General features: G+C 47.9%; 1 protein-coding gene across 4 annotated transcripts; it reads left to right on the top strand.

Moving 5' to 3' along the window:
* The first annotated feature begins 703 nt into the window (after positions 1-703).
* On the top strand, positions 704-24,179 carry Mal (mal, T cell differentiation protein). Of its 4 annotated transcripts, XM_027421866.2 has the most exons (4): positions 704-796; positions 18,830-18,997; positions 19,988-20,113; positions 24,105-24,179. In XM_027421866.2, exons 1-4 carry the CDS (start codon positions 704-706, stop codon positions 24,177-24,179), a joined length of 462 nt encoding a protein of 153 aa, XP_027277667.1. The 4 variants fall into 4 exon arrangements, with proteins under 4 accessions (XP_027277667.1, XP_035301926.1, XP_035301927.1 ...); XM_035446035.1 differs by lacking the exon at positions 19,988-20,113; XM_035446036.1 differs by lacking the exon at positions 18,830-18,997.
* Positions 24,180-24,536: the final 357 nt, after the last annotated feature.

Below are 24,536 nucleotides of genomic sequence, written 5' to 3' on the forward strand. Positions count from 1 at the left end.
GGACTGCCCCAACCCTGGAATTGCAGGTGTCTCCCCTGGCAATGCCTGTCTCCCATGGATGCAATGCAACTTATCCCATCACCACCACCTGCAGGCAGGCCCCCAGGCTCCTCCCCCTAAGACCTACCTCCTTCCCTCCTGTCAAGCAGCTCCCCCGCCAAGTCTCATAGCTGCCCCTATAACCCATCCTGCAGCTGAGATCAAAACTGGGAACGTGTCCTCCAAAAGCCGGTTTTCACACATTAACGTCCCCAGGGAAGACTGGAGATCCAACAAGGGTTAAAGGGATGGGGTGCCTAAGGATGGAGGTTTCGGATACGTTACTGATGGATAGTGAACACCTTCCTGGAGTGTTTCACAGCGAAGTGTTGCCCCAAAAACTCTCCACCGCTCCCCTCAGGCAGATGGCACCCAAAGGTGCCACAGGTGAGTCCAGATACCCACTCCCCCAGCCCTGCAGATCCTCAAGAGCACTCCGTTGGGTTTCAGGGCGGTGCCCCAGACGGTTCAGCCTTGTCTCTGGGGCAGTGGACCCGGGCGGGGCAGGTGGCCGGAGCTCCGCCCTCCTCTGGAGCAGGCTCTTCAGTTCTTAACCCGCGCGCGAGCGCCCTGCGGCCACTGGGCTCTGCGGAGCGAGCGAGCGGTCAGCGCAGAGCCGGAGGTGCGCGTGTCCCGTCCCAAGGCCGACGCCAAGCTCGCAGGCATGGCCCCGGCAGCGGCTTCGGGTGGCAGCACCCTGCCCAGTGGCTTCTCGGTCTTCGTCACCTTTCCTGACTTGCTCTTCATCTTTGAGTTTGTGAGTGGTTGCGCGCCCTGCGCTGGGAAAGGGACAGGGTGGGTTATGCTGCTCGCTTCCTTGAGGGCTCTTCACCGCTGTCCCCGACCTTACCAGCAGTACGTAGGGGACCAAATCCGGAAAGTCTCCTCATCTCTCGGTAGTTGGTTCCTTTCTAAAATAGCGGATCCATCTCCTAGGCAGGTGCAAAGAAACTTCTTGTAGCTTCTTGTAGCTCTGCTCCTATGGAGCCCAGCTTCCTTACAAGGGTCCCCGCTTTTCCCACTCACATTCCCTCTAAGTAGACAAAGCCAGCCAAAGACCCCTTTATGTGACCGACGGAGACTTGGGACCAAAAGAAGGCAGGCTCTTTTGGCCTTTTGAAGTTTTTTGAAAAGAGTTTGTCTCTGTGGCAAACTTGACCGGGGAGAGAAAAAAATAGTGGTTGGCGTTTGCTCGTTTGCTCGGCTGCAGTCCTTGTGCCTGTGTGAGGGGAGGGAGGAGAGAGGTGAATTCTGTCGCCTCCCTTGGCTGACCTTGAGCTGACTCTGCACCTGGGCTGGGTTCTCTTAGTCTTACACTCTAGAACCGCCCCAGTAGCTTGGAGAAAATTTCCTATTGTGGGCTCCTGGTAAAGTGTTGTGAGATTTCAAGACCTCATTTGGTTTCAAATCCCCAGGGACCTTCAGCGCTTGCTTGGGCAGGAGGGTGTTTGTTTATTCTGTGGTGTGGAAACAACATCTCCTGTGCTCCCACCACACAGAATCCTTTGTGTAGAACATAGGCTTGGAAAAGAAAATGTAGAGGGTGATTTTGACAATGGGATCCTGGCTTCTAACAGCATGGATAGGAAGGGAAGATGTGGACACCAAAGACAGTAGGCTCACTCATACAGGGATGCCACTGAAATTGAGATGAGGGTTGTGTTGAACCCAAACCTGGGTGTTTTTGAAGTGACTTCACACCCCGGGCATAACCAAGGCCAAGGCTATGGAAGTAGAAACTCTGCACATTACCAAGCCAAATTTCACAACTTACAAATCAGAGCACCTAGGCCCAAAGCTGGGTCAGGCTTGCCCAAGGTCATCCAGGTCTTTAGCAAGCCTTCCAACCTCCTTGGGTTCCTTTTGTATTCAGGGTTGCTGAGCAAGTCTTGGAACAATGCCAACTGAATGTAATTGACACAGGCACTTGGTCATATGGGAGAGCACCCCCTGTGTGCTCTGGGGGCACTAGTCTTTATAATCTCTTAGCCTATGTTTGCCCAGTGTTGGGACCTGGGAATAATTAATGGGTGATTCCTCAGGATTTTAAAAAGTAGACCCTACAGAGGTCTGACCAAAAGAGATCATGTCTCAGCCTGAGGGGTGATGGGGCAAGGGGGTTTTTAAACAAAAATATGTTAGTCTAGAGTAACTTCTGTTGACTGAAGAAGAGCATACAAAGAATCATTAGAGAAGATGGTAGTTGGGCTTTATGGGTCTTTGCAAAGATTCTGGCTGTAGCCTCAACACACACACACACACACACACACACACACACACACACACACACACGGGGCTGGGTGGGGAGACTCTGGTGGTGGTGGAGGGTCTGCAACCTCCAAGAGCACACCCCCTCTTTTTAACTACTCAGTATGACAGAAAGACTGGTTCTGAGAATAGGAACAGACCAGCCAGGCAAGACAACCAAACCTACAGAAGACTTGTGGGTGTGGAAAATCTCAGCACTACTTGTTTAGTGAAAATGCACCCTCACTAGTGTGCCCTCCATTCCTCCATGTGGTAGTGGGGATTTCTAGTGCTCTCTCTTGACCAGAACTCATCCTGTTCACTGTTTTAGAAAGTGTGTCTCTTCTATCTCAACCATTGTACTATGTCTGCCCACCCTCCCCCACCTGTCACCTTCTCTAGAAAACTTTGGAGTCTTGCTTGCCATCCTTTAATCTTTCTTCCTCTCTAGGTTAGGGCTGGGTTTACAGGATGCCTTTGGAGAGAAGGAAGAAAACAGACACAGTCCCTCCAGTGTTTCCCAGCATAGGCTGTATGTGAAGCAATGTGTATCTTGCCAGAAAGCTGGAAAATTAAAAGACTGGGAGAGGCACTGACCACGCCACGGGTGTTTTCTTAAACTGTAGAATATTATAAGTCAACACCCAAAGCATGATTATAAAATGGGCAATGGCTCAGACAGACATTTCTCCAAGGCAGAAACACAATTGGGTAATGAACTCATAAGACGATGCTCAGCTGAGTTAGTCACCAAGGAAAGGAAATCAGAACCACATAGAGGTGTCACCTCCCACCCATTAGATTGACTGTTAGTTTAAAAACAGGTCCAGCGGCAAAGACTACAATAAAACTTTGAAATAACGCCCCCTCCCTCCATGGAACATAATAATCCAGAATATGGAAAACCTGTGGCTCTGCATATTGCTGTTAGGAATGTTTTACATACGTTTAGATAATGTGGAGAGTAGTTTGGTGGCTCCTTCAACAGCTACCTTATGGCCCAGCAATTTCACACCCAGGAATACGACCATAGAATCATAGCAGCGACTCAAATAGAGTGTGTACACACAGGCCCAGAGCAGTGCTCTTCAAGGTAACCAACAGGTGAAAACAGCAGAAATATCCACCTGACAGGTGGACCTGGCAAACACAATGTCCTCTTTCCCTACAATGGAATACTGTCTGGACATAGGAAGTACTGATGAACGCTGTCCAAGTGATAAGCCTTGAACAGTCTATGCTCAGTGAAGGCAGGCAGATAGGAAGGATCACATACTGTGTAGGTCCATGTACATAAAGTACCCCAAACCGAAAACCATGGCAACCCAATGCAAACTGGTGATTTGCCAGAGACTAAAGGGAACAGGGATTGGAGAGCAATTCTTGGTGGGTGTAGGGTTTCCTTTTTAGGTGATGAAATGCGTTTTAATTAGATAGAGGCAATGGGCTGGAGGGATAGCTCAGCCATTAAAGGCTAGGCTCACAACCAAAAATATAGATAGGGGCAGTGGTTGTAGGACACCATAAATGTGCATAATGACACTGATCTCATCAGTTTTAGATGTTTGGCTTTGGCTTTGGCTTTTTTTTTTTTTTTTTTTTTTTTTTTTTTTTTTTTTTTTTTTGGTTTCTGTGTAATCTTTGCTGTCCTGGAACTCGATTTGTAGACCAGGCTGGCCTCAAACTCACAGAGATCCAGCTGCTTCTACCTCCCAAGTCCTGGGATTAAAGGTGTGCTCCAACAACGCCTGGCTGCCTGTTGCCATTTTTTAAATCCATTCTTCCAATGTTGGATATTTTTGCTCTTTCCAGTTTGTTACTTTTGGCTGCTGCAGACAACATTGCCAGGAACATCTTTGTAATTCTTGCTGGAAATTTCTCCCTGGATGCATGGAGATTTGGCTGCAGGGTCACAGGGCATGAACATCTCTGTTTCCCATTTGTCACCACTCTGCTGTCCCAAAGGATCATTATGATTGACACATCCCAACCATAGATTTCCCAGGAATCTCATCAGTCTCTTTAAGCTCCATACTAACACCCACTCAGTTGTCTTCCAAGATCCTGCCTCATTAAAAGGACCCCTGTGTTATATACACAAGATTCAGGCTAAACCTGGGCCTTCTCCACTCTCACCAGTAGCATATGAAAGTCTCCATTGTTCCCCCATCCTTGTCACACTTGGTGGCATCAGCCTTTGTGATTTTCTGCTCCTCCTGTGGGTGTAAAATGCCTGATTATTTTTCAGTTCTATAGCTCGAGTGGATGGTGACTCGGGGTTAAGTTTCCCATGCCTGAGCTTTCAATATCATGAGAGATGCAGATGTCCAGGGCCAATGGGCTGGAGCTGCCCTACTCCCCAGAGCTTCTGATCTCTGTGAGATTCTCCAGGGTGGTGAAAAGCAGGCCCAGCTCAGCAAGGGACCGTGTCTTTCTGAGAACACCTAGAGCCACAGGCAGTGGGAAGACAGATGCTACCCCACATAGGCCCAGGGGTGAAATGTTTCCTTCCCTTCAACACCTCAACCCAGGACATTGCTTCTGGTCTCTGTCCCTGCCCAGTAAGGTGCTTTTCCTTTTGTAGCCCGTAATGTTTCCTCCTCTCTCTCCTCCTTCTTTCTTCCTCTCCTTCATCCTCCTGGTCTTCTCCTTCCTCTTCCTTCTCTCCCTTCTAAGCCAGATGCTTCATGACACTCTGGCCACCATTCCTGGGAAAGGAAGTTGCATGAATGCCTTCAATTCTTACACATGTCAAGCCTCACAGAGGCCATTTCTTCCACAAAGTGCTGGGAGAGAACACCACCACTACTGCCCTTACAAAACTGTGACAGACATGCCGGAAATACCATCATCACCCCACCTATCCCCTCCCCAAGAGGTGGGTTGACATCAAGAATGGCTGAAAGTTGATGGACAAACTTCCTGGAGCATGCTAAAAGCCTATTGTGATGGTTCATGCCTATGATCTTATCAGTCAAGAGCCATGAATTTGAGGCTAGCCTGGACTACAGAGTAAGTCTTTTTTTTTTTTTTTTTTTTTGGTTTTTCAAGACAGGGTTTCTCTGTAGCTTTGGAGCCTATCCTGGCACTCGCTCTGGAGAGCAGGCTGCCCTCAAACTCACAGAGATCCGCCTGCCTCTGCCTCCCGAGTGCTGGGATTAAAGGCATGCACCACCAACGCCCGGCTCAGAGTAAGTCTTTTTTAAAAAGGGTACTAGGAGTTCTAAAGGTGACTGTTTATAACTGCTTGTGCATCTCAGAAGTGTAGAGAAGGGAGCAGGGTTGGTCCCTGGTGACAACTGGTATTTGTAGGGTGCATATTTAGGGGTGGAGGCAAAATGAGGGAGCCACCTGGTTTGCAGTATTGACTCCTACACTAAGCTGGACCTGTTAATTATTAAAATGGTGGCTTTTCTGGGTCTCAGAACTAAAAGGAACTTTTTATTGTCTGAAAGTGACTAGACAGGTTGTAGTTTTTCACCTAGTTGAGGACGAGCCAGCCCGACACAGAGCCATGACTGGGTCATGAGACTGTATCAAGAAGACAGCCTGCCAGAGCATAAGGGTTGTAGAATCATAGACACTGAATTTTCAGGTTCAGGTAGAAACTGAGGCTCAGAGAGGGAGCCACTTACCTAGATCGCTGGGTCCACAGGGCCCTGGGGTCATTTCCTACACTGAGGACAGACCCACATTCTCTATACAGCCTTGGAGAACTGTTTTCTTACAAGAGTATTCTGGAGTGTGTAGCTATTCCCACTTGGCAGCTCTGGGAAGGCTTGGATCCCCTCTCTCCCATCAGGGAATGAAGGGACAACTCAGAGTCACTGGGTAGCTGGTGGCCACACCACCACCACTACATAGAAATATACTCTATGGGTTCTTAGTCACTATATTCAAGAATGATAAGCCCTACATAGACAATTGCTTCAGTGGGTGTGGCCATATGTAATCTGGGTCAGCCACCCTTCAAGACCTTTTTAAGAATGGACGGAATAGATATTTGTCAACAGGAGGTGGGGTGGGGTTCCTGGGTGCCCTGAAGTTCTCACAGGTCCATGACATGAACACCCTCTCTTCCAGAAAAAAAATGCCCCTGGTGTCCCTAGGGAGTGGGACTAGCCTTACTTGACTAGCACAGGACAAAGGTTCTGGGCCTCCTCCAGGCTGTGTGGTGGTGTGTCTTGGGCTGTGGGGTCCTCTCTGAGCTGTTTAGAGGGCAGTGTTGCCAAATTCTGCCCCAGCATTCTACTCCCCACCTTGCCTCTAAAGGCTGAATTATGGAGGTGTTCTTGGCTTTGAGAAATTACTTTTCCAGTTTTTCCAGGGCCAGTGGCCTGCTTTGATTGTAACTAAGCCGGCCAGGGTCATCATGCTGCACCATCACAAACAGAGCTACATTACATTTACATTTTGTAAAACTTGCCTTGGAGCAAAGGCACCTTCCCTGCCTAAGAGCCACAGGAGGGGGGAGGAGGAACCACGAAATGAAATGCCCGTTGGGGAGAGAAAGGTCCGCTCTCAGCTAGTTGTCTGTGCTTGTACCTGCTGGACAAGTGGAGAGACCCTGGTGCTGCCTGCTCTTTGCTTTGGCACCAGGATCCATCATTGAGAGAAAGGGCTGGGCTGGGTTGGGCACTGGACCAGGGGCGTTCAGTCCTGAGCTAGACAGAGCCAGAGGCTGACTCTTGATGAATTAAACACTTTCTGGCAGGAGTCTGTGGTTAAGATCTCCCCAGCACAGCCAGTCTCCATCTTCCTCCTGAGTACTCTCATTATCTGTCCCTGGGTCTGTCATGATTTGAGACATGCAATCCTGGAGGAAGGTGTTAGTAGAGTATTCCAGTAGCCATCTCTTATGGGGTCAGTAAATAGGAAGTCGGTGGTAAAGGCACCTTCATTTCTGAAGCAAAGCACCAAGGGGGAGTGTGGCAGATCCCACTCCATGGGTTTAGATTAATCCCAAGGGTGAGGGACAAACACCAGGTCCCTGACAGTCTCTAAACAATAAATCTTGGGTCCTTCTGCATGTTGCTAGGTAGGTCTAGTTCCCCGTTAGCTTCTGGCTGGGCACCAGCACTGGCATTTCCCAGGATCATTAATTCACTTCCTGCCTCACAGCCTCAGGCTCTGTGTGATTACTACCTCACAAGTGGGTAGTTTTCTACTCTTATCTGGGCAAAACAACCCCAGTGTGGATCATAGGACACACCAAGGTCCTTGGGCCTATGGAATGACAGGAAACCCTTCTTATGAGTTGTGACAGATCAATATAGTTGGGCAGAGGAGAGAACCCATGAGAGAACACAGCCAAGAGGAGGGCAGGAAGCAGGACAGGTCCCTGTGAAACTCTTGGCTCAACTTCCAAGGATGCCCCTGAAGGCCAAGGTACAGGTTTCAGAGAGTGGGAGCCTCGGGGAAGGGCCAAAGATGACATCCTCCGCTCGATAGAGAGGATAGGGTGGATCAAGTTTGTGCCACAAAAGAGGGCATGCTGTCCCTGGATGTTGTTCCTTCCTTTGTTATTGGGTCTTAAACACAGACCTTGTTTTTCTTTTCTAGGAAGGAACAGATGTTATTGCCACCCATTGTCTCAGTGGCAGGAGTCGCAGACATGAGTTGCCTCCCAGCCCATCTCCTCTGCCATTCCCTTCCTGTTAAGTGCCTAACCCAGTTGAGAGCCAATGAGGACCTAGGGACTATTCTCCTCTCCCTTGGTACTAATTGACCCACAGCCATGTCCAGAACCAATCCCAGCTACAGGGTTGATTTCATAGTAAATTTAGTAAGAATTCATGGGTAAATGCCAGATTCATGTCTAACAAAAAGAAACTTAGGGAAGAAAGGTGTTTCTTTCAGCTCACAATCCCAGTTACATTTCATCACTGTGGGAAACTCAAAGCAAGAACTTCAAATTAGCTTGTCCAATTATATACACAGTTGAGAACAGAGAGAAAGGAATGCACACATACTCACTTGCTTACCTGCCTGTGATCAGGCTCAAATATGCCCTGCTTAGGGTATGATTTTGCTCATAGTAGGCCAGGTCTTCTCACACAAGTTAACTTAATGAAGACAACCCCCAAAGACATGCTCACAGGCCAACCCAATTTCTCCTTGACACTTTCTTCCCAGATGACTCTAGGTTGTGTCAGGTTGACAAAGCTAACCATCACAGCATCATGAGGCAATTTTAATGTCGTCTGAAGACCACAGTGTGTACTTATACAAACTAAGATAATCATGACATCACTAGATGGCAAAATCTTATAGAACTATTCATGTGCATGTCTGTCATTGACTGCACTGTCATTATGCGTCACAGAATGTATGCACATAATTCTTAAAATATCATGGTATAGTTAAATCCAATAGCTAATAGGTACAATTATTGTTCATTGGCTAATAATTCAATCCCTGCTCTGGGGTCGACTGGTTATTCCATAGAGGATAGCTGTGGAGGGGTCTATCCAATCTTCACCATCTTTCATGTTTCAAGACCTGGCAGGGCAGGACAGGTGGAGCTGTGAAGGACACTGATATGTATCCCGGTCACCGTGTCCTGCCAGCTGCTTTCTGTGGGGTCTTCCCAGTGGCTCTTTTCCCATCACTATTCAACAACCGAGCTAGTAATTGCCTCCAGCCAACTTGATGGGGCAGCTAAGGAAAGGTGGGTGTGGTGGCAGGCAACCCCGTCCTACTTTTGTCCTGGAGACTGGGTGCTGCCCCAGTTGCTCTTGGCGCCACTCAGCCAGCCTTTGCCAGAATGGGTGGGGAGAACTTCTTTGGGGATTCTAAGCATGATAGGAATTGCTGTGTCATCTTCTAGGCATAGGAACCGATTACCAGTGAGAATGGAATTAACCTTTCCCAGGTGCATGACAGTATACAGACTGTTTGGAAGGGTACAGGTACAGAGAAGGACACAAAGAAGTATGCCCTCGCATCCCTAAACTTCTGTCCTGTCCTGCAGAGTATGGTGACTAGGAAGCCAGATTTGGGTATTAGGCCTTCTGAAACCAGCCACCGGGTTCAATTGGAGTCTCCCTCACCTGAAAGCTTGCCCTAATAGCACCCTTTCCTGGTGCTGAGTCCACATTCTGCAGGCCTGTGTTTGTGGCTGGTCTTGAGACTGTGCTCAAAGACTGGGTGCTTGACAAGGCTTTTTGGAAGTAGGATTTGTTCTCAGCAACGCTGGTAGGAAGGAGGTTGTGGCTGCTCCTACCTGGCTAACATTTACAGATCACAAGACGATCTTGACCTTAAGGGCAGGTGAAAGGAGAAACTGACGGTGGCTACCAAGTCCCAGGGCCCCCAGGAAGTGTGCTGGGACTCCATTGGGTGTTTTCGGGTATACACTTGTTTGTGTGCTCTCTGAGTTACTCACCTACTTGATGATGCCTGCCAATACCTTTTGTTTTCTTGTGGTAAAGCAACTCTTTTCTGGTCTAGTGTTTCCATGGATTTTGTCTTTTACAGGTGGCTTGTCCAGTATTTTTTTACAGAAACTCTTTGCTTCTGTTTATCTTGTTGGGCACAGCCAGTGGGTATAGGTGTGGTACAAAATTTTCCATCCACATGAGACCATGCATGTGGAATTCTCCTCCACTGGGCAGTCAGAGGGGAGCTTTCATTCATTCAGGGGCTGGCAGCTGACCCCTGGAGGGAGAGGAAGCTGTGAGTTAAGTAAGCAGGTAGAATGGGACAGAGGACTTCCCTGACAGGATGGTGGAGGGATTGCAGACCAGAAGGGAACTTTCCCCACTCTTCACCCACTCTGTTAATATCAACTGAGGTCCTGAACTCAGCCAAACAGACATGAGGGCCCCTAAGCCCTGCTCTGGAAGGGCTCTTTCACTCACTGTCTAACCTCCTCAGGAGATATAATGGCACAATGAATTTCCCTGGAGGAAATGAACCTGCTGGTGAAGGGGTCAAAAGAAAAGAGCCACTAGTGTAGGTAAACTGAGGCAGGCCTTTCTCCTAACACACCCAGTGCTCACTTAACAGACCCAGAAGTCAGTCTCCCATTAAGCCAGGATTCCCCCAACATGGACTCTTCTGATCCTTGCCCCTAGGGGAGGGGACAGTATACGGTTGCTGTGCAAAGTGCTGGCCTCTGCCTGTCCTGGGAGAAGGTTTCTCTCTGATTACCTCATACTTTCACCAGCTGCCTGAGTCGCATTGGAAGATACAGAATTGTTATCATGGGAGACAGGACTGCGTGTGTGTGTGTGTGTGTGTGTGTGTGTGTGTGTGTGTTCCATGCGAGGGATTCAAGGATTCATATCAGGGCCTTATTCGTGCTAGGCAAGCATGCTGCTGCATCTCCATCCCCTGGTGTGTGTCTTTGAGTAGGCCTGGCTCCCCGGGTGTGCCTGCCACAGTGTTGACATGGTCACTCTTGGTGCCTGTTCAGCACAAGTGAGCAATTGGGAGACTGAAGGAAGGCCACCCTCTGACTCATTAGGATCTGAGTTTCTTCTGACCAAGAAGGTGGAGCTGACATTAACTTGGAGAACTTCCCTGGGATTGCTTCTACTCTCTCAGCCTCAACTCTCAGAACAAGAAAGGGGGTCTTAGGCTTCATCCAAACTTATTTTTCAAAGGCAAAGCCAAGGAACCTTGGGAAGGCTGCAGTGTTTTGTGGTCAAAGGTGTTGCCCTAACCCCTCCCTCCCTCCTTCTCTCCCTCCCTCCTCCCACCCCTCCCTCCCTCTTGTTCCTCTCTCTCTTTCTCTCTCTCTCTCTCTCTCTCTCTCTCTCTCTCTCTCTCTCTCTCTCTCTCCAAATCATTCTCCCAAGACCTGATCCTTTGTGTCCTCTTGACCTGGCGCCATCTCTCTCCTTGACAGTAACTCATCTTTAATTTGCTTCTCTATATAAAAACACATACCTATGCAGGTGTGTGCCTAGGTTTGTGCACTCATGCACACAAACACTCATATTAACACATGCACACAATACATGAATGTATGTGGACATATGTAAGTCACAGAGACACCTCTATACATGCACATACATATATGCACACACAGAACAAGAATGTCCCATGTCCTCTGACTCACAGAATGAATCTTTTAGCCAGCTCATCCCTAGATAGATAAGCCTGCTGGAACACACAGTGATCACACTGTCCAAGTCACCACCATAAGTAAAATCCTGGTGTGTTAGCTAGGGTTACTATTGCTGTGAAGGAACACCATGAAAGGATTCGTTTGGCTTATCTATGTCAAGTCACAGTCCATTGAGGGAGGCCACGGCAGGAACTCAAGCCGGACAAGAACCTGAAGGCAGGAACTGATGCAGAGGCCATGGAGGAGTGCTGATTACTGACTTGCTCCTCTTGGCTTATAGCACTCAAGACAACCAGACCAGGGGAATTCCCATGTACAATGGGCTGTACCCTCCCCCATAAATCACTAATTTAAAAAATCCTTGATAGGCTTGCCTGTCTACAGTCAGATCTCATGGAAGCATTTTCTTAATTGGGGTTCCCTCCTGTCAGGTGACACTTGTGTCAAGTTGACATAAAACTTGCCAGTGCACCCAGTGTTGACATAACTCTTGGCTACTGAAAGAGTGCATGCACATGGCCAACAGAGTTGGGGCTGCCGTTCCTGGTGGCCTCAGGACAGCATTCATGGGTATGGAGCCTGGCAGTCCTCCCAGAAGCTTGGGGTGTGCCAACTGGCTCCTCTCAGCTGATGAGGCTATCTACTTGATTCCTCCCAGGGAATAAAGGGCAGCCTAGTATTTGGTGCGCAGCCTAGGTTCTATGGCCCATTTCCATTCCTTCCCAAGGAGTCAAAACACAAACTCCTGGTCACATTTACCCATAAGGGAGCTGTTGGGAGCCCTGATGCCTGACACAGGAGGGGGGGCTGCATTGCATGTGGGTGGCATAGTCTTTGGTTCCTATTTTGGCATATTCCCCTGGCAGACTTTCTGCTGTGGGGACCCTGTCAGCATGTAGTAACTCCAGGAAAATAACCAGAGAAATTGAATCAATCCTTGGCTTTGACCTTAGTCACCCAATCCCTGCAGTGGACGAATTGGGATGAAGCCCTCTTTCAGCTCCACAATGCTAGAAACTCCAGATGAATCTCAAGAATGTCCTGGAGAATTCCTTTCTCCTTCCACAAGTGAGCTCATTGTTAGAAAGACGGCCTTCACATCTTCATACCAACTACATTTCCTTAGGCAGACATACTTTATACAACTTAAAGTTTGGGGGACATCATGGTATTTTTTAATGCTTATATGATCACTTTTTTCTGACAAGACCTCATGTATCACAGGCCAGCCTAAGACTGCTATGTAACTAAGGATGACCTTACAGTGCTTGGATCATAGGTGTGTACCACCAGGCATAGTCCATGGGGTACTGGGAATGGACCCTGAGACTCCATGCACTCTAGGGAGCTACACTCCCAGTTCTTGAGGTGACCTTTAGTAAAACCAAACTATAATTCCAGCATGAAGCCAGCCTGGCCTATATATCAAGACTATGTCTCAAAACAAGACAAAATAAATTGTAATTTGTTAATTAGTTATCTACAACTCCCATCAAGTTTGCAAGCAGGCAGTTATACACACTGAAATCACAGCCTTTTGAATTTTTATGTGGTCTCAGGTGAGACATCTTTATTCCACGATAGGAGATTTCCACTGATTCCCACTCTTTTTGTAGGTATGGTTATCACCATTTCCTAGACAAAGGAACAGAAAGGCTAAATAACTTACCCAGGGACACCAAGTAGTCCAGGTGGTATGTGACAGAGCTACAATTCAAACTCGGGAACTCTAACCTAAAGTCTATACTTTTGCCCACTCTTGTCTGTTTCCCATAGGTGACTCATAAGACCAAGCAGGAGGCCATGAAGATAGCTCCGACTCTAAAGTTCTTACCACCTAAGCCTAACCACTTCAGTTCAATCTCTAGAACCGAAGAAAACCAACTCTCAAAAGTTGCTCTTTGACCACTGAATGTGCAATCACACACACACACACACACACACACACACACACACACACACACACACACACACACAGAAAAATAAACTAGTGGGGATCTTCTTGGGGTTCAGATAAAAGTTCCCCTAGAGGCTATCTATCTCCTGAGGAGACCATTTTTTCACAAAGATCATTTGGTTGAGTAAACTATGGATATGAACCCTTTTAAAACCTTTGGAAGCATGTTGCTGCATTCCAAACATTATCCCTACAGACCTTCTTGGCACCCAACACCGTGCACTTCCCAGACCAACATTGCCTTCCCAGACACAGCCTTCCACTCACACTCAGTGAGGCTGTATCCTGGTGCTTAGCGGACACCAAGCAATGAGCCGGTCTCATGCTCAAAGCAAGACAGGGATGGAAGCGGGAAGACAGAAAAAGAAAGTTCCCAGTGGTACTTTGCATCAAGAGGCCAGACAGGACCAAGAGCAGAGTTCTCTCATTGGCTCTGATGGAAAGCCTGCAGGACCCTGGAGACAGGACCAACTTCTCTTGTGCTTTGTCAGGAACATTCAGAATATCACCTGAGGTCTTATGTTATGAAAATGTGTTCCCAGTCTTTGGCAAAGAGCCTGGGTCCTCTGTTTCCTGTCTCACAGTTCTGCCTCTCTCCAGTTGATTCTGACCCTGGACCTGGATGTGTGCCACCAGGCATAGTCCATGGGGTACTGGGAATGGACCCTGAGACTCCATGCATGTGTGTGTGTGTGTTTGGTTTCTTTTAAGGTGCCCTAGCTAATTTGATGGCTAGTCAGGGCTGAGGACACTAGAGCATCAATCCAGGTTCTACCCCCACTTTCCAGCGTGGAGTGCTGGGATCCAGAAGAACTGGTCAGTCCATGTAGTTCCCAGGTCAGCAACTTGGAGAGCTTTACTTGAGACTACTGTTGACAGCTACCATCTCTCTGCTATGGTAGGAAAGAGGTGGTAATAGGGAGCCTAGCTTTAACAGGAACAGACCCCAGGGCCACACCTCCACCTGGTTGTATAATGTTTCCTTCTTCCCTCCCTCTCTTCCTTTCTTTTACTAATCACCTATGTGCATCTGAAGACTGAAAACCGGAAGGCACCTAGAGTTTTCATTACAAAGGGAAATGCTTTTGAACCCTCACCTACCCCCTTGCTCTTGACAAATATTTGGCCAGTGGGGTCCTGAAGCCAGGCGGGAGAGGATTGCTCACTGCCCCGGAGTGCCTTATCTCCCGGGTGTGGGTGCCCTGCTCACTCTCTCTGTTTGCCCTCTGTACAGGCTGAAGGTGGAGTGGGGTGCAAACAGGCTTGGGCCCCCATGATTCATGCTGAATATCAGGTCTCTACGGCTCACCCTTCCTCCAGCCCAGCTTCTGCCACCCCCTTTATCCTGGCTTCCCCGCCCTCTGGAGCCCTGAAAACTCTTGCAGCATCCCTTCTTGTGCAATGCTCTCTGTCCTTCCACCAAAGAAGCACACACTGGCCCCATGTCCACCCTAGCCAGCTAAGTCCACCTTTCCTTCTAAGGCACCACTGAAGCCATGCACCAGGGCAGCTACCTCACCTCCTCAGAGCCAGCTCTTAGCCTTCATTAGGCCAGAAAAAAGTAGCCTAAACTATGTCCAGTTCAGATGCAGGGTTTTTCCAAAAAAAATATTTTCATTGTAATTGTTGAGGCAGGATCTCACTTTGTAGTTCAGTCTGGCCTCCCTTCCTGAGTTACAGGTATCCACCACCATGCCTGTATTTCCCAGACACTTTTTAATCTGCAATTGGTCCAATCCATGGATGTGGAAGCCTTTGTGCTCCACGGCTGCTGCAGCCCTCAATGAGGAGCTTCTGCACTGGAACTGACTTGAGCAAAGGGCCACTCTCCAAAGCGGAAAGTCCCTGGTGGAGCCACATTTCATAGGCACTGTCTGGAAAAATACGCTCTCTCTCTCTCCTTGGCTCTGTTCCTCTCACGTTCCCCTCATCCCCCTTGCCTCCTCAGGGGGGCTGTGAGCCTTTTAACACTTCTTCATATTCCCTCTGACCCTGCTCAGCCACCCCCATCCTGGCTCCATCCCGGAACAATATAGCCTTTCGGTCTATTCCCTGCTCCCCACCTGTTGAGCCAGACAGTGAGGGGTACATGTAGGGAAGACCTATTACCAGACAGGGGGCAAACACCAGGGTTTGTAAGATGTCTTCAGAGTCACCCGCCCCCAATCTGAGGTGTGACATCAACAGGAGACTGATGGAAGAATGTCCCTAGGCGTCCAGCGGCGTTTGATAAGTTCACAGATGCATGCCATCATCTCCACAGACAACCCATCCTAGGAGCCAGTAGCTCAGTGGCTTTCTGACGCCTCGTAAGAGTCTGGTGAGGACTATGACCGTATAGCTGTTTTCCAGGGGTCCCCCTGGAAGAGAAGTATTCACCTTGAAATCATTAGGCTAAATATGATCATGAATGGCTAATGCGTATATAGTTTTGAGTTTATGAAAGTGATCTAATGTTGACTTTGGTGATGGTAGCTTGTGTTTGTAAATCTATTCAACACCATTGAAGCGTGGGTTTTCAGTGCGTGAATTATACCATGTGTGAGTTACATCTCATTAGCAATGTGTTTGCTGTTATTGTTGGTTTTCTTTATTTATTATTTTGTTTGGTTTGGTTTTTGAGACAGGGTTTCTCTGTGTAGCTCTAGCTGTCCAGGAGCTCACTTTGTAGACCAGACTGGCCTCTAACTCACAGACATACCCCTGCCTCTGCCTCCCAAGTTCTGGGATTAAATGCATGTACCACCACTGCCCAGCTTATATACAATGTTTTAAAGAGAACTGAACATGATGATACGAATCTGTAATCCCAACACTCAGGCAGTGGAGACAGGAGGATTGACATGAGTTGGAGGCCAGCTGAAGTTACTTAGTCCCAGGCTAGCCTAGTCCACAGTGAGAAACCCTGTCTCAAAAAACTGATCAGAGAGAAAGAGAGGGAGGGAGGGAGGGAGGGAGGGAGGGAGGGAGGGAGAGAGGAGGGAGGGAGAGAAGGAGGGAATAGGGGAAAGAAGGGAGGGAGTAGGGGGAGGGAGGCAAACAGAGAGAACATTCTCACTGTGAAACCTACTGCTGTCTATACCAACCAAAGGGTGGAGGGAACACCTAATTTTCAAAAGTGCCAGTTTTTTAGGTGATTACCCAGAGGCAGGTCCTCCTGAGGTCTGTCAGGGGCTAGAGACTGGACTAAGGTACAGGATGGATTTCATTCACTGGACAATTGTGGACAAGGGTTCTGACCCCAGGAATCAATCTCTCTCCCTCTGTGTGTGTGTGTGTATCTGTCTGTCTGTCTCTGTCTTCTGTGTGTATGTCCAGGAACAGTCTATGGCATACTGATACAAGTACTCACTCACATAGCCTGATTCAGTCAGACATGCACCAGAAACACAGAGCCAGAAATGCTAACATCTAGGAAGACCTTGTCAAACCCTGTGTTATTTCATTCTGACTTGCCTGTTGCCCCACCCTTGACTCCTGACCACAATTCCTGAGTCTGGCCTCATAGGGAAGAACAGAGTTGAAAGAGGTAATATAAGATGCATAAAACAGAACCTGTACTTCTGTAGACCAGGAACTGAAAAACATTTCGAAGTCTACCATTAGTAGGTGACCATGTGCACCAGCTTAACCTATGTATTTGACAATTTGTTTGCCCTAAATGTAATGATATAGCCACAGTAAACATAAACCGCAGTCCACCTTTGCTGGCTGTGCTCTAAGGGAATTCTGCAATGTCTTGATCCACTTAAACGTTTGGCAGGAGTCAGGAGAACTGACTGAAACAGACTGAAAAGGCTTGCTTTCTTCTGTGGCACCCTATGAGACACCCATAAGCATGTCTGTTCCAAAGGATCACACATAGATTCTACAGAATAGTGATCCCACACATATGGGCAACCCAAGCTGCTCCTGTGGCGGTTTTGCTCATAAGTCACTCTAGTTTAGCACAGCCATTTAACTAGCCTGGATGGAGGATGACTGTGTAGAGGATGGCTGGCTGGAAGATGGGACAGATGATTCTCCTGGCAACCCTCAGGGAGCAAGCAGCTTCTGCGATCAAGGCAGACTTCACTGTCATAGCCACCTGATCAGACAAAGTACCTTTTACCTCTAGCCGGACGCCCTTATATTGGGGCTGCGGGTTACAGAGACATGCAGGACTCCATTGCATCATGCAGACAAGTAGCCTGACTTACATTGACCCCAGATGGTTACAAGGTGACCAGGCCTCTCAGATCAAGGACACTTAGGAGAGAAATGTCCCACACTGCTGTTGTCTCTGCTGACAAGATGGATAGACCCGACTGACCTCCTTAAAAGGTATGCGGGTGCTATTCAACCCGAAACACAAGGGAGTGTCACCTGCCCTCAGCCACAGCCACTCAGAAGGAAGTGCCCTTCTCTACCACATTGCTTTCCAGACTTTTGATTGCAGAGCCATCTCCACAGGTCCCAGCCCCTTCCTCATCTGCCTGGGGCAGGGACATGAAGTTTGAGATGAAGAGGCTCAGAGAGAAGTATAGAAAATCCCAGCAAGGCTCAAGTGGCTAGACCATCCAGGGGACTTCTGGAACCTCTTTTGTTCCCCTCTGAGAATGGGAACTCTCCAACTCTGGGGACATTCATGGTGATATCTTTTGAGTATCCCTGAGGTATGCTCCTCTCACATGTGGGTCAGCCATCTGAGAAAACCAGGCTAACCTATGACCTTTCCACTCCAATTTCAATTTAAACAGTCAGAGAAGTTCCTGAACTTGGGCATCTAAGACTTCTGGTCTGGAAGAAAATGTCAATAACATAGTATAGCTAGTATGTTCACCTATGAATAACCTAAAACTTTTTTCTTAGTTGCTACAGCCTTTTTTCTGTTGCTGGGGATTGAACCCAGGGCCTTACAGTGACTAGACAAGTGGCCTCTACCACTCAGCTACATTCCCTGTCCTTGATATTTTGATAAGGGTCTCATGGTGTAGTTTAGGCAGGCTTAAAACTCACTGTGCAGCCTAGGCTGGCCTTGAACTTGCTATTTTCCCACCTCTACTTCTCCAGCACTGGCACTGGAGACCTGTACTGTCACTCCCAGCTGGGGGCTTACTGTTTCATAATATAAAAGAGAATAGACACTCCGAAGAAAGGGTAGCCCTTCCAATGCTAATACAAATAATAAGTTCTTCCAATGACGAGTTCCTTGTTTCACATGCCTCATTTACTCCATTTGACAAATGAATTCACTCCTCATCCATAATTCTGTTACTGGAATTAACTCAGTTAATAATGTTTGTGAGGCGCTTAGGACAATGCCCAGATGTAATACAATGTTTATTAAATAAAAAAATGAAAATTGTACTTAAGAAATGAAACAAAGCCGGCCAGCAAGTCATGGCAAAGGTGAGATTGGAGCTCTAGCCTGCGGCCTTGGAAGACAAAAGAGATCTCTTTGTATCCTTTCTGTGTATCCGCAGCCCCAATGTCCCTGTTCCAATCCTCTCTCTGCGTCCTCCCTGCAGATCTTTGGAGGTCTGGTGTGGATCCTCATCGCCTCCTCCCTGGTGCCAATTGCCCTGATCCAAGGCTGGGTGATGTTTGTGTCTGTGTTCTGTTTCGTTGCCACCACTTCCCTGATGGTCATGTACATAATTGGTACTCATGGCGGTGAGACTTCCTGGATCACACTGGTGAGTGCTGGGCCTGGGAATGTGTGTATGTGGTGGTGGGGGGGATGTGGGGTAGGAGGGTGTTGAACCCTCATCACTGGAAGACTACTTCCTCAACCCTGAATGGGGGTTCCCTGCAAACATTTTCCAGCACAACCCAAAGCTGAGTTGGCAGGGCCTCGGTTCAGACTCTTCCTAGCAGTAAAGGATTCCTGCACAGAGGAGGACAGGTCCATATATTTGCTGCAGATTCTTACAGGGTGCTCTGATTTCTTTTCTGAGATTGCATTTTCATACATAGCCTATCTTCACCTACCCGCCCACATGTACCTGACAGCTGTCAGCTACTCCTACCATCCAGGAGGGCTGTCGGCACCCTGGGGAGCAGAGAGATCTGGTAGCTGGGCCTAAGCTAATGGCTCTTGAGTGACTAGGCCTTGCTTTCTGCTGGGCTCCTTGGCGACTCTCATCTAAGCACATTTTCCAGAAGCGGCGGGTGCCAGAACAGCCTGTGTACTTTCTTTTGTAATGAGTTCTGCTTTGAGGCCCTGGAAACAGGCCTCAAATAAATATAAGGGAACTTGCTTATTATTAATTAAAAGAGGGTTTAGGCCACTTGGCTAGACCTCTACTTCTCCACAGCCTTTCTACTTAAATTTTTGAAATCACTTCAACCACTCAGAACTTTGTTTTAGTTCCTTTTTGCTTTGAAATATACCAGGAGCCAAAACAAACAAATAAGACCAACACAACAAAATGGAAACAATGGAAATGGCCCAGGCTTCTCTCTCCCTAGACTGACCAAAGAGCCTACATGCAAGCCATGACCGTAACCATGTAAAATTGATCTTGGGGTCCAGAACCAATTTCTACCCATTATCCTGTATTTGTTTCTTGTTGCTATTGAAAAAAATACCTCACAGTTTGAGGGTACAGCCATCAAGGACTATGTCTCCATGTCGGGGTTGGAGTGTCTCTTCTCATCTCTGACACAGCCCTTCTCACCCACAGGATGCAGCCTACCACTGTGTGGCTGCCCTGTTTTACCTCAGTGCCTCAGTTCTGGAAGCTCTGGCCACCATCATGATGTACGAAGGCTACACCTACAAGCAGTACCATGAGAACATCTCTGCAGTGGTAAGTTCCCTGCAGCCCTGCACCCTCAGTACACAGAGCATGTGGCTCTCATTGCCTGCTGCAGAGGCCCCAGGTGGAGGGTCACCCAGCCCACGCCTCTCTTTTCACAGTGCATTGCATTTGGAAGGAAGTTAAACCTTCCGCTCACTTGTGAAGCAGTGAAGCCCCTATGAAGGGCAGGGATGGGCCATGACTCCCTTAGTTGTTTTCTGCATAGGCCATGGGCACAGGATCTAGACTGACTGTACATGGGTAGAATTGATCATATATGACCCTCACAATAATCCTGTGGGACCAGCATCATTGTCACACCCGTCTCATAGACGGGGAAGCAGCCTGGACTCTTTACTAAGATTGGCAAGCATCAAAGCCAGGGTCTCAGCCACCCATGCACGCTTTTAATATCAGTTTTAAGCAGTGAGTTTGGCTACTTGGGTCTTGTGACCCTCCATGAGTGTTATCCACAGAGGCATGCAGTCAACACAAGGGACACTGAGGCCAGGATGGGTTTTCTTTTTAATTAACTAGATCCTAATGATAAGGAGTAAGAGATCATATTGTTTCAGAAAGATGTTTTCTTTTGTGTTTGTTTTTATCGAGAAAGATGTTTTTCTGAGTGGTACCCTCTGAGTAGTGTATTGATGCACTTACTCTGAGTCCTCAATATGAAACTTATTTCTAACTATGGGTGGCATAAAAAAAATGAGTTAGAAATAGTGCTTCTCAGGTTTCTAGAAATTGACCTGTGAATCATGAAAATCCCAAAGTGGAATGAGCTAACACTATGCCTGTATCTGTCATTTGCTGGAAAATAGAAAAGAGGCTGAATGCACTCTACAGGGATGTGTTGGACGAAGGGTCTTCAAAGCATCATCCTTACGGGATGCTATCCAACCAAGAGAAGCTGCATGCTCCCCTTAAGCGGCTTTCATGAACCTGGCCCCCTTGAGGTCCCTGTCACTACCTTCTCTAGTTGTCCTCCGTCATGGAATACTTTCTAACGTGGAGTTTCACCGCAGCATAGCCAGGCAGCATCTAGCTTGTGCCTTCTTCCCTGAGACTGGTGATCCATCCTCTCTGCCTCTGGCTATAACTGTTGTTCCACCTGCCTGTCCTGAGGGGCACCTCAGACCACTCCCCTTCTTAACCCAAAAGCCTTCTGAGTTCACAGACATCACAAGCATTTGACAACAATGCCCCTAAAATTCATCAGGACATCAGTAGTGTGATGTAGACTAGATGTGATTGGAGTCAGTCCATGATGGAAAAAATCTACCTGGATTGAATTAAAATTGCTGCCTGCTGAACAGGTTGAAAGCTACCTATTGCATCTCAACTTCCCAACCTCTCTCTCTGACTTCTCATCTGAAGGCATCATTCATCCAGGTTCAGGTAGACGTATGGATGAATTTCCAGAAGATGGATCTTCCTATGATTAAGAAATCGGATACATGGGGCTGGAGAAAGGGCTCAGTAGTACTGCTCTCACGGAGTTCCATTCTCAGAGTGCACACCTAGTGTGTTACAATTGCCTGTAGCCCAAGGTCTGGAGGCTCTAGCACCCTCTCCTGGCTTCCATGGGCACTGCACTCACGTGCGCATACCCACCTACAGAAACACAAGATACTTTATTTATAATAAAATATGTTTCAAAGAGCTAGGATACAGCCTTTGAGGCATATGTCTGTGGTAGAGCATTTGTCTGGAATGTGCAAGGCCTCAGATTCCATCCCCCAACACTACTAGTGTGTGTGTGTGTGTGTGTGTGTGTGTGTGTGTGAGAGAGAGAGAGAGAGAGAGAGAGAGAGAGAGAGAGAGACTTTCTTATTGGCCTTATCACCATCAGCAGTTACTAGCCAACTTCTAGTACCCAGTTCAGTTTTGCCTGCCTGCCTCTTGAAGTGAAATTGTGTGGTAAAGCTCATTCTTTTATGCCTGGCTTCTGTCTCCCATTGTATGTATGTAGGTGTCATCCATGTGGTTGGGTGTACATGCAGACTGCTTATTACATTGCTGTATAGTATTCCATTGTAGGCCTTTCACGACATCTACTCATCCACTCCAAGGCTGATTCTGCCCCCATGTTTTCTTATTGGATGTGGATAGACAAGCACGTGCCTGGCCATTTTGTGCTAGAATCAAAAATGTTCTTTGGCCGGTGTACTGGGCTAGAACTAATAATGTGGCATGGGAACCAGGTTTAAAGTAGAACTATTTCCATTCACAGTACCCTCTGGATTGGTACCAGAGAGGAGGCATCATCCTTTCTCAGGGATTAACACCTGATCTTGGAGTCTCCCTCACACCAGCCAGCCTGCCTCATTTCCCCTCTCTGGTCCTCATTCGGACCTGTTTCAGCTCAGCTTCTTCACTCTGACCTTTGGTGCCAGTGAATGGAGCTTCTTTTCCAGAAAACTATCTGAAGTTATCAGAACCAGAGATTTCTGGAAACATCTAGATCTTACTGTGGTGGGCTCTCATGACAGAAGTTCACAGAGAAGAGTTTCTGAAGGTCAAAATGTGCTTTAGAACATCCTGGGCTCTAAATATCGACCTGTGCCATTTCTTAGTCTCATTTTCAAAGTAAATCTTCACTCGCTGCCCCTCCCAGAACTTCTGAAGTGCTTCTGCTAAGGCTTTTCCTGGGGCCTGAAGTCCCACCTGAGGGGAACAGGTGACTTGAGTAGTTAGGAGTTCCCAGAAATTTGTCACTAGCTAACTGGGGTTACACATCGCCTCTGGCCAATGAGGGTGGAGCGTCCACCCATGCTTGAGTGCCATGGCTGCTGTTTGTGAGCATTTCCAAGACTCACAGAAGCGTGGCCACCCGAAATGTGCCAGAGCTGGAAACTTTTGACCCCTTGCCCAAGGTCACAAAACCAGGTGCAAATATTAGATTAGGGGGTAGACAAGCCCTTAGGGAGGTCAGCCACCCAGAGTACAGGGGCACACACAACCCAAGTGAGCACAAGTCACAGGTGACAGTCCAAAGTGACAGGCTGCATCACCTCAACAACTCCTTGGTACCAATTCCTGTTGATAGAAGCTAGGTTCCTCTCCTCCTCTGCCTCGCTCTCCAATTCCCATGAAGCCTGGTTGAATCACTTGTGCCTGGGAAATGAATCCAGAATTAAGAGGAAGGGTCTGAGAAATGGAAAGATGTCCAGTGGTTAAGAGAACTTGTTGCACAAGTGTGAGCTCCAGAGTTCAGATCTCAGAACCCACATAGCCAGCTGGATATCCTTCAAACGCTGTAAAAACCATGGCACAAGGTGGACCACTAGCACTCAGTAGCAGTCAGCTGGGTTAAAATCTACAATCTCCAGCTCACAGAGAGACCTTGCCTCAAAGGTAAAAGGCAGAGACTCGTATAGAGGAGAACATCTGATGTTCTCCTATGGCCTACTTATGCACCCCCCCCCACACACACACCTTTTTATTTTTTTAGATAAAAGGTGTGAAATCCCAGAACTTGAGAGGCAAAGGCAGGCAGACCTCTGAGTTCAAGGCCAGCCTGATCTACAAAGTGAATTCCAGGACAGCCTGGAATTCAGTTCCAAGAAACACTGTCTTGAAAAACAAAACAAAACAAAAAGATAAAGCATCTGATCAAGTACAGACAGCATGGGGGGAACTTAACCAGAGGCAGCAAACCCAGGCATCCATGATGTCATAGGCCAACTTCTGATGTCACAGCTTGGAAATATTGGCCTTGGTCTTACTGGTGTAGGGAGGGTTGTTTTCAGAGTCACTGACACCTAGCTGTGATGTCTATTGGGACTTTGATGACCCCAGCCAGGTCAGATGACCCTAGTGTGACATGGAGGGTAGTTTGCCCACCAAGACCAAGACAGCAAGGTTAGACTTACCTGGGGGGTCTGGGTACACTCGTGTGCTAGGAAGCAGTGGCAGTCCACATACCCTGAATCTGTCCTCCAGAGCCATATGACAGTCCTCACAGTCCCACTAACAACCTTCCTTCTGGTTCCAGGTGTTTGCCTACGTGGCCACTCTGCTCTACGTGGTCCATGCCGTGTTTTCCTTAATCAGATGGAAGTCTTCATAGGACAGCAGACCAGGAGCTGGAACCCAGATGGCATTAACTGATCAGTCCATCTCCCACATTAACTTCTTAGAGCACAGACGCAATGGTGGAGAAAAGAAAACAAGCCAAAAAGCAAACAAAACAAAAACAAAAGGAAGCCATGTTCTGTTTCCCTTGGGTGTCATGTTTACTTTCTGTCAAGGGTTTAGGGCTTGCTATGTTTAACCTCCAGCTGTGGGAGGAAGGGGCTTTCTTGCCAGGGGCCTTTCTGTCCTTAACAGGGACAGTGGGTGGGAACTGGGAACCTTGATCTGAAGAAATGACGATTTTCCCTTGACCCTTGGAACATGTCTTAAGAACTGCGTCTTGGAATTTTCC

The sequence above is a fragment of the Cricetulus griseus genome, chromosome 6, assembly GCF_003668045.3.
Source record: "Cricetulus griseus strain 17A/GY chromosome 6, alternate assembly CriGri-PICRH-1.0, whole genome shotgun sequence".
Lineage (NCBI taxonomy): Eukaryota > Metazoa > Chordata > Mammalia > Rodentia > Cricetidae > Cricetulus > Cricetulus griseus.

Excerpts from the sequence above, each read along its gene's own strand:
- Mal (XM_027421866.2), top strand. The coding sequence starts at position 704 with ATGGCCCCGGCAGCGGCTTCGGGTGGCAGCACCCTGCCCAGTGGCTTC. Across the intron at positions 797-18,829 it reads TGCTCTTCATCTTTGAGTTT|ATCTTTGGAGGTCTGGTGTG; the intron begins GTGAGTGGTTGC and ends TCCTCCCTGCAG. Across the intron at positions 18,998-19,987 it reads AGACTTCCTGGATCACACTG|GATGCAGCCTACCACTGTGT; the intron begins GTGAGTGCTGGG and ends TCTCACCCACAG.